Source organism: Lonchura striata, chromosome 1 (genome assembly GCF_046129695.1).
Source record: "Lonchura striata isolate bLonStr1 chromosome 1, bLonStr1.mat, whole genome shotgun sequence".
NCBI classification, from domain to species: domain Eukaryota; kingdom Metazoa; phylum Chordata; class Aves; order Passeriformes; family Estrildidae; genus Lonchura; species Lonchura striata.
The window spans coordinates 48,048,326-48,058,115 of record NC_134603.1 but is presented as its reverse complement, the minus strand read 5'-3'; the positions used below and the strand labels follow the sequence as shown (position 1 = coordinate 48,058,115).

At 39.9% G+C, this 9,790-nt stretch overlaps 1 protein-coding gene across 3 annotated transcripts in view; it reads right to left on the bottom strand.

Moving 5' to 3' along the window:
* Nucleotides 1–3,468: 3,468 nt before the first annotated feature.
* Nucleotides 3,469–9,790, bottom strand: part of ROCK1 (Rho associated coiled-coil containing protein kinase 1) — an 83,066-nt gene continuing 76,744 nt past the window's right edge. Inside the window, exons 32-34 of one of the 3 annotated variants that reach the window (XM_021551565.3) lie at nucleotides 9,128–9,335; nucleotides 5,785–5,822; nucleotides 3,469–4,978 (exon numbers count right to left, since the gene is read on the bottom strand). In XM_021551565.3, coding sequence (XP_021407240.2) covers nucleotides 4,956–4,978; nucleotides 5,785–5,822; nucleotides 9,128–9,335 — 269 coding nt within the window. In that variant the 3' untranslated portion in view covers nucleotides 3,469–4,955. Of the gene's footprint in view, nucleotides 4,979–5,784; nucleotides 5,827–9,127; nucleotides 9,336–9,790 lie in introns of all 3 variants that reach the window. The other 2 variants (XM_021551566.3, XM_021551567.3) reach the window with 2 other exon arrangements.

The window sequence follows — 9,790 nt, the reverse complement described above, 5'->3', positions numbered from 1 at the left end:
GCAAAAGTGATGAAACTTTTGTTACTTGGACTTGCTGAAAGAAGATGTCTAGAAAAGCCTTGATTCAGCTCTAGGGTGAGATCCTGCAAGAGAGAACAGATGCCAGCAGTCTGCCTGTGAATCTACATGTGGGATATCTCCAGTCTAATGTTTTGATCTTTATACCAAAAGTGACATACCTACAGTCACATCTACTCGAGCATTTGAGTGCAGCTCCAGACCATAGAGCATTCCACTTCCATTTAGCTGTAAATGGAAGTGGAATGCTCAGTGGTCTGAAGCTGCACGGAATCATTCCCTTTAGAGAAACCCTTAGCTGATGAGGGCTCAGGCAGTCACAGACCATGCATTTCCAAAATTTGGGAAAGGCTCTAGAGGGTGCTGTGCTGGAGGAGAAGAAACGGGATTTGTATCGGCAAGGAAAACCATCCTGACCTCTGCTAGGTGTAGAACCACTATCTCCCTTTTTTTTCCTCTGAGACAATGTAGGCCTCTTCCTGCAGAAACAGCCGTGTGCCTTTTTCCTAAAGGAAGGCATCAGTAGATGTTGGTTTTCCTGAATCTTACACAAACTCACATTAGGAGGGTTGACATCAGGAGACAGAGTGCAACCTGATGTATAAATATGAACTTGATGACATTAGAATTGTAAAAGAATGATTGAATGTTATTTAATGCATCTTTTAAAGACAGGCCCCAGGGGAACCTTGGGTGGGGGCATGGGGACACTGGAAGTGCTTGCCTGGCTGTGTCTCTGTGGCCCGTGACAGGGTCATCTGAGCAGGGCTCCTTCCCATCCTGAGCTGGCCGGATACAGGCCAGCTTGGATCCAAAAGCTGGGGCTGTGTCATCAGCACTGTAGTGCAGGTAGGCCAACAGGCCTGGCAGGATTTATGAGTGCTGGAAGATGGCTCAGAGCAAGTCCAGATCTGTTTAGAAAAGGCTTTTAATGGTGTGAAAGCTCCCGTGGCTCGGTTCCGAGGAGCACAAGTGGTAGGTGAACCCTCAGACAGTACAAGCAGGTGCTGTGATACAGTAGAAGCTGTGGAGAAGGAAACCAAACTCCTTGGCAAGGCATGCTTGAGGCACCTGTGTGATGCCTGGGATAAAACAAAGATTCACTTCAAATAACAGACATTCAGGACTTAAAATACTGCATTTACATTTCTTGTTTCTCTAAAGGTCAAGGTGAGTTACCCTCATTCAGTGTATATACAGGTACATTTACTAACATGTATTTTTTTTTCTGTGGGGAACATAATGTTCTTGGGAACCTACCACAGAATGGTTTGGGTTGGAAAGGACCATGGGCAGGGATAGCAGGGATGCCATTTACTAGATCATGTTGCCCAGGGCCCCATCCAACCTGGCCTTGAACACTTGTGGGAATGAGGCAGCCACACTCCAGTGTATCTTCAGTAAAGAAAATGTAGCAATGAGAGAGATGTTTAGAGTACCAACACCCCCCCTTCCTGTTTTTGTGTTACATCTTCCATTTCAGCAGTTTTCAAATGTTTTGCATTCTGAGTCACAAATGTACATCTAGGGGAAAGAACAAGAATAAAACTCTACCTGCATGTTTTTTATGTTTGCAATTAGCACATTAGAAAAATCCCAGCAGAGTTCACAAGCTCAGAGGGAAGCTCAGCTGCTGCCCCCTCCTCTAGCTGCACAATTCCCAGTTTGCTTCTGGCTACAGCCTCAGTGGCTACTGTAGGAAAATCGCACCTGCAGAGGAGGCCCTATCCTTTTATTACCAGGCTGTTTTGCTACAGTTAGCTACTCTTTCCATTTTCTTTCCTGTTGCCTTCAGCAGGAAGAGGGAGTCTTGAAGAGAGATTTTTCGCATTCTACCAATGTCAGTGAACCTAATACAGTCATAAAAAAAAAAAAGGTGGAGGCAAATCAACAACAACAACAACAAAAAAAAAATCACGTAAGGATGTGAACTTTTTGATTTCTCATGCAGCTTGTAAAATTACAGCTTCACCAGCATAAAGGCAGCCAGGGTGATTTATGCTGGCTCTTCACAGCTTACACATTTCATATCTCTTGATGACTTTCAATTGAGATTGTAAGCATTACTTTTCCTAACAGTAGACACATTTGGCTGCTTTTTTTTTTTTTATTCAAAGTGTAGCTGTTCCTGTAGATAGGCACCTTGCTTACAGTAAACAATTGCCAACATCAGTGTACCAGAACACACAAACTATAATTTGCACGTCTAGACTTTATTATTACAGCATTTTAGTTGCAAGTTATCCCAGACATACAAACCAATGTAATTTTACAGTTCATTATGTCTGCTGCTGCTTTCCCAAGCAAAATCAGCATTAAAAAAAAAAAAAAAAAAACAAACCTGCAGAACTTCAGCATTACTAAAAAACTCTGGAAATGACAGTAGGTGCCAGTCTGTAGAGCAAAAAACATTTTTCTACAATCCCTCTTCTCACTAGTCATTAGCTATTCATAATAAGGCTTATGCTATTTTTCAGATCCATGAAATATGAAATTACAAGATATTACTATCTATTAATAAATTACTCAAGCAAAAGGTTTTGAGCCTGCAGAGGTAGCCAGTTACACATAAAGGAAAGCAGAAAAGCAATCCACAACCTGAGTCTGGAGAGAACACAGGCCTTCCCAACTGCTCCAAGTTTCCTATTATAATGTACATATTTAATTAAGATATGTTTGATCATCTTACTGTATTTTTTCCTTCCCACTATGTGACAGAAGATTAAAGCAGGTCACAATTATCCCTTCTATTGCTTGACAACCTCACTGTCAATGTGACTGGTGATCTGGAAGGTTGTCTTCAGTGTGCTCCAGCCAGAGCTTTGATATTGCTGACATTTCAGATACAGCAAGCTCAACACAGAGGAACTTGCTGAAGTTACATCAATGGCTTCTATTTATCTGTACTTCCTAGCTCTGTGACCTTCAAAGGACATATACAGTCATTCACATGTAATTTGGCCTTACTGCTCTATTGTTCTGCAGGCCTTGGTAGATTACCCAGGGAGATTTATGGACAGCTAGCTTCATGGGATGTACATGGCTGTTCCAAAAAAGCCCAAACAAACCTAATCCCAAAACCCCCCACCAACAAAAACTGCCTTGTCTTTTGAACAGTGTTCCCTTCCACAAATAAGTGGAATTTCTGAAACTCCAAACCTGCATAATGAAGGATGAAGCAATCACAAGGCCAGCTTAGGGTGGTGGATGAATAATAAATATAAATTAGGCTACTACAGCAGGCCATGAAAGTAAGGAAATGAAAACATTATTTAATGGTATTCACTTATTCATGTGGAATAGTAAAAGAAAAACAAAACCATTCATACTGCCCTGGGCATTATGATGCAAGTGCACCTTGTACTTGGAAACTGTTGCAATGTCTGAATGCTTAGAAAGATGTGTAAGCTGTAGTAAGGAGAAAACACCATGCCAGTCATTTTCAAATGGTTCTTTCCATAAATTACTTTATTTCTCATTAAATGAGCACAGAGTCATTACCATATTAATAACAGATATGTTTATTATTACATATCCATCAGTGCGGCTTTCAATACCACTTGAAACATGCAAATCGTCCTAAGGACAAATCAGTTTTCCAGTGCTTCTTATTTAATACACAACTGCAAAGCCATTATAAATTACTGAGGAGGTATTTGGTTACGAAATAAAATAAAATAAAACCATACTGCCCATACCATGAATGTATTCCTGCTACAAAGCAAGAGTCTGACAGCATTTACTGAAATTCCTGAATTTCACCCAGAGCTTTTGCATATCTTTTTTTTTTTTTCTGCATTGCCTACACATCTCTTGGCTTATGAACAAGAATCAGTCTTTCTTTGTAAGAGGAATTCTCACTCAAAGATTGTACTTAATTTAGAAATGCATCTAGCATCTACAATACTTCAACCAATTAAAGTTCAGTAAAAATCTACTGATATGCAATAGCTTTTTAGAGGTTTCTTTTGTTTAGTTTTAGGTTTCTACATTTATCAACATGGCAATAATACAATTATCTCAAATTAAGGCACTAAAAGAACAATGTAAAACCAAGTAAAAGTGTTCTAAGAATAATTTACAGTTCAAACAGTGCATATATTTCTTAAATGTTTGTTAACTTAATGTACGTTATCACTTAAAATTGTAAGGCAATACATTATACAGTAATAGAAATGATGTACCCCAAAATATGCTTCCAAACTCGGTGGTTCTTTTTACTGTTAGTTTCTAATATCTCTAACAATAAAATAATTCAGTATGGCTTGGTAAAAATGCATAGATTAAAGGCAATTACTTGTTTTCCCCCCTTTACAAACCTGCTGCATCAGTATTTTGTAAAGCATAATGTAAAATATTTAACACTTTGATCCATTCCATAGTGGGTGGTTAGCATTAAGGCTGTAAAGAACTCTGCAGTGAAGGCACTGAAGTTCAAGTGATAAGGCTTCATTTTAAGCTAGTTCTGCAGTCTTCAAGAGCACAACTTAAGAGTCTTGAAAGCAGTTGCAGTCCTTCTCACTGAGAAACCTTCCTCTTCTATTCCATTTTAAATGCTCATCTTGACATAAATATCCCCTTCACGGGGTTAACAGTCTTTTTCTTTCACTGGTATGAAGAAAGTTGGCTGCATTTCATTGTGACTGACAGGCTTTTTAAAAAAAAATCCAAAAGGCAGCACCTTTTTTATATACCTAGCTAAGCTTTATTTGCTTTAACTTGCATTACATAGTAATAATTAATCTAATCTACCTTGAGGCAAACCCGCAATTAAACACCCTCAGCGTGCTTTTGTGCCAAAGCAAGGAGGAGACAGTAATAGCAATCTTAACCCTGAAGCCTGTGATAGTTATGTTGAAAGGAACAACAGCCCGTCTGCACTGCTCTGTGTGGTTAAAAAAAGCCCTGTTTCTCTGACTGTATCCCATGAGGTTCCATTAAGCACTGTACATGTGGTTAGCTGGAACAAAAAAGAAAACAGACAATTAATAACAAATATAAAAATTAGCTTCATAATACTAGTACTAGTGCGTGTTTGCCAAGAGCGTCAGTGAACAAAATACTCAATTTTAAAAGAATATTTTTTTCAATTGACAAGGTACAATAGTAACATCATACATCTTCCACAAACTGTTTTCAGTTTCAAACAAAATTAAGCAAACACAGAGATCAGACAGATGACAATAATACTGCAGCTTTACAAGTAAGCAAATGAGAGTCAACAATCGTGGGTGTATTCATGGCAAATGCAAGGTGACCCTCTTTCACTCGCAGGACAAGAAGAGACTCTCTAGGCTAAGAGCACACACATGCAATTGCAGAGCTCATCTGATGCACAAGAATTTGGCTAGTTGGTTGTTTTCCTCTTCAAACATGCATTAACTTGACCAAGAGCCCAAGTCAAACTGTATTAAAACAAAAGATCTCAGCTGTGCTAATACAACGTGAATAAATCAGCAGACTGTAAGCTATAAAGTGTAGGTTCCAATCTCAAAGCAGCACTGCAAATGCCAGCAAGTTCATCATGAAGTTCTGTTTCATTGTCATTAGTGATAAGTTATTAAAATTAGGAATAGAACTTAGGATGAACTTTTATATGTGAAGCTCCTTCCAAGGGGTCTGAGACACCTCTCCAAGAAGTCAAGGAAGCACTGCCTACTGACTGCAAAGAAAGGTGGGTCAGACCCTGAATGAAATGTACTGAAATGTCTTCAAGCATGTGTTCAAGTCCATATCCATTCAACAAAACAGTTAATGCCTGCTTACATGGTAGGACTCCATCACCGAGAGCAAGTTCTGCTATACTGTCTGACAAGAGAACGATTTTTGGATACTTAGTAAAAGCTAGACATGTATATCCCATAAAAATCATTGCTGCTTCTCTCATTCCCACACCGAGTAAAGTGGTGAGGGAGAAGAGAACAGCAGGATGCATGAGTCCATAGAGGCTGATCCAACAACTGACCGCCTCCTGAGAGGAAAGGAGTCTGCTGTTCCTCTGCTTAATCACCTTCCTGACCCCAGGAGACCCTACTTACCTGTCCTCAGCTTTGGCAATCACTGCACTTCTCAGTGCACTGATGTACTCACTAGCTTGGCACAGTTAGTCTACATTTTTTTGAGTCAGGAAATGGAATTGTGTACCTTCATGGAAGGGTCCAAAATGGACCCAATTCAAGCATTTATCTAGGATCCAAGGACAGAAAAAAAGAAAAAAAGATGAAGAGGGAAAATCTTCCCCTTTAAATAGAAACAGGCTGTCAAATGAGCTCAGCTACTGTGCTGAGCTACCAGTTAAGTGTTCAGTATATAAGCTACACTGTGAATTTATTTAATAAGCCAGATTTAAACACTGGTACATTTGAAGTGAATTTTCCTAAAATATATCCATCACCTCTTCTTTTTAAACACACAGGACAGAATATGTAGTGGTATCAGGGCACAGGCTGGGCACAGTCCATCACAGAAGTATTTGTCTAGTTCATAGATACAACTCACAAAAAATTTGTCTGAGAAAACCAATAAAAAGGTCCACAGTGTATCTGCCAGAATGAAGAGTTCCAACCTGGACTTTTTCTAATGCTTCTTTGCTCAGTGGAACTCTGAATCTTTTCACTGTTTGCTCACATTGCTCTGCAGGTGCCAGGCAGGCCCCACTACACTCCAGTCAGCCCAGTGCCAGCTGTCTGATGGGGACAGAGTGTGTCACAAAGGTGCCCAGGGAGCTCCTCGAGCATCAGGGCAGTGCAAGGGCCCCCAGTTGCCTCTTGCAGACTTCTCCAGGCATCATGACACGCAGGAGCACACACATACCCAGCACTCCTGCTGCTCAAGGGCTCTGCCTCTCTAAGTGGCTTATGATCAATTGGACTCTTTCTCCACAATCAGTGACCACAAAATACAGCATTAAAACAGAGTTTCTTACAATTAATTATATGTTCTAAAGAGCTCTGTCAGTATTCAATATCATCAAGAAGCAAGATAGATACCAGTTATGTCATCAAGTTCACTGATGGATTTCGGGTCAGTCTAGAGGAGTAATGTAAATGTTAACTGATTCATGTCACAGCTTGTCAAATAAATTCAAGAAGCTAAAGAGGTAAGATACCATGCAGGTATCTGACAGAAAACCTAAGAGCTTTATTTCTTCCCAAGAACTTGGGAGATCTCCTTGGGTGATGGAGAAAGGTGTGAGCAGAGGTTGTACATCAGGGCAGCTGGAGAAAACGCAAGGCTGCAGTATTTGGAAGAGCGGATCCGGCCTGACATTCACTTGTGCAAGACCATCACCATCACCTTTCCTCTTTTCGTTCTTGAGGCTCTCCCCCAAACCTCTACCCAACAGAAAATCACAAGCTTTTCTTCTGTGGAGTTTGGGTGGGATTGTTTTTGTTTTCATACTTTGGGTTTTTTGGCTTTCCTTTAGGCAAAACATTTCTGGATTAATTTTCTGCTGAAAAATAGATCAGTTCACTCTGGTGATCTGTGAAGCATGAACTGACACAAAATAAAGCTCAGGAATGTGCAGCTGTCCTCTTTCTGGTGCTGGTGAGCTATTAGACTATTTGGTGAGCTATTGTATCTTTAGGATCTTAAAAACAGAGCTTTAATAATAGTGTTTTTCATTTTTTAAAGACGTTCCATTCCCTACTTGTGCATTTCTGTGATTCTGTAACACTCTCAACAGGATTAATAACAGCAATAGTCTGGGTAACTGATGTCCCCAACATACCCATTCCTTTAAGAGTTACTGTAAACTTTCAAATATCCAAATTTGTTTCTTCCATAACAGATTAACTGCATACTTGTCCTTGCTAAAGGCAACTCCAGCACTTCCATTAAGACAGAGTGAAAAATAATAAATTGATTTAAGAAAATGGATTTTTCTCCCAAAAGAGTATGCATGAAAGCTGGTTATTGCAGCTACCAGAGGACCTCACAAGGACAAATGGAAAGCATACTCAGAATGCAATTCAAAGAGATTTTGGAAGAGAAAGTCTACAACTCTAAACATCCAAATGTGAAATAAGGAAGTATGGGATTATCTTGAAGGCCTTCACTGAATATATTATGATCTCAAAACTATGATCCTTGGGAGTGTTCAAGGCCAGGCTGGATGGGGCCTGAGCAACCTGATCCACCCTGGCAGAGTGGGCTGGAACTAGATGATCTTCATGGTCCCTTCCAACCCAAACCATTCTATCATCACTTATGTTTTAGGGTGGAAGTCTTGGGGACAAGAAAATCAATGCCCTTTTTGTCTTTCGTATTTTTTCTCATCTGTTCTCTTCAAGAAGGATGTTTCCTGATATACCCCATGTCTCCTTATATGCAAAAGTCTGCTTGTATTGCATTTCATGCCAGGAATGTCCAGTAGCCCTGCCAATCTGGGAAGACTCTTTCCTTACTGAGACACTAGTTTCTACTCTATATTGTCAATTCAATCGGTTATTTGGGGAGAAAACAACACACATACTGTATCAGGAAGCTAATAAAAGTTAAAATCAGATTGCAGCAACCTAAGCATTAAAAAAGTGTATTTTACATCATGTCCTGGTAAATGTACAGGGTCACAAATAGTTTACAAAAACAACTGCTGGGATAGAAGACAACTGGGAATGAGTAAGCAGGGAGGAAGAACAGAATTAATACTTACCTGGCCTCACAACAAAAGAATTGCCCTAACAACAGACAGAACCTGTAAGATTCTCATTTTAGCCCCTTTTGCAGAAGACTTCTAGCATATGCAAGCTCTGAGTCAATCCATGGATGGGATGACTGTGGATCACCCTTGCTGCTAAATGCCATTACTGACATATCCACTGAGCCTTGCCTTTAAACATAAAAAAAAAAATGCAACCAGCTCCCTCCCAATCATTGTCAGGCCAGGTACCACGTCCATGGTACCTTTCCAAATGTGAAGAGCTGATAAATTTACCATAATAACAGGAAAATTCTGCTCCTTCCTTTGGGATTTGAGCAAAGACTTAGATCAGCACTTTAACAGCCATAACTATGGAATTATTTCACAATTTCACACGGAATAGGACTTATAAGCAGACGGTTTTTTAGCCAAGAAGATCTGTAGGTTTTGTAGCTTATTTCTCACCTAGTTTTTCCAGAAGTATTTTTAACAACTTTTCGGAATGACTGGTTTGCTGAGGATCTTGTAGACAAAGTTCTAGGTGAAGCACGAACAAAAGTAGATGGTGGTGTCTTAGGGATCTTCTTTACTAAATGTGTCACCCATTTCTTCTGTTCATCTTGACAGGATGCCAACAAGAGCATATCTCTTGCTGAAGTTACATCATAACTCACTATAAGGAAAAAGGAAGATGATTCAGTGAAAACCCAGGCTCCTTATCAAAGTAAAAGTTATGACACACCAACTGTGCCACTGGAAGGAACAGTGACACCTATATACATTCTTGTATTGGATTAGTTTATATATTTTTGGAAGACAACAAACAGCAGGGAGGATTATGAATATAGTCACAATTCCTCATTCTGCATTAAGATTCTTGAGTCTAACATGAACATTCAAGAAATGAGGAACTTACACTAATTACAATTTTAATAAGCTGGAAAGTTGTGTGGGCGCAAAGTTCCAGACTACATACCCTGAATGTTCCACTTCACAGCAGCACAGAGGAGAAACTTCTACTCCAGTCTGTGAGGTGGCTGAAGAACCAAGCTGCAAGGTCTCAGTAGAGCTTGCTGATGCAGCATGGGTCAGGTGTAAGTGCAGAGGAAATGGTGAGGGCACCAAGGA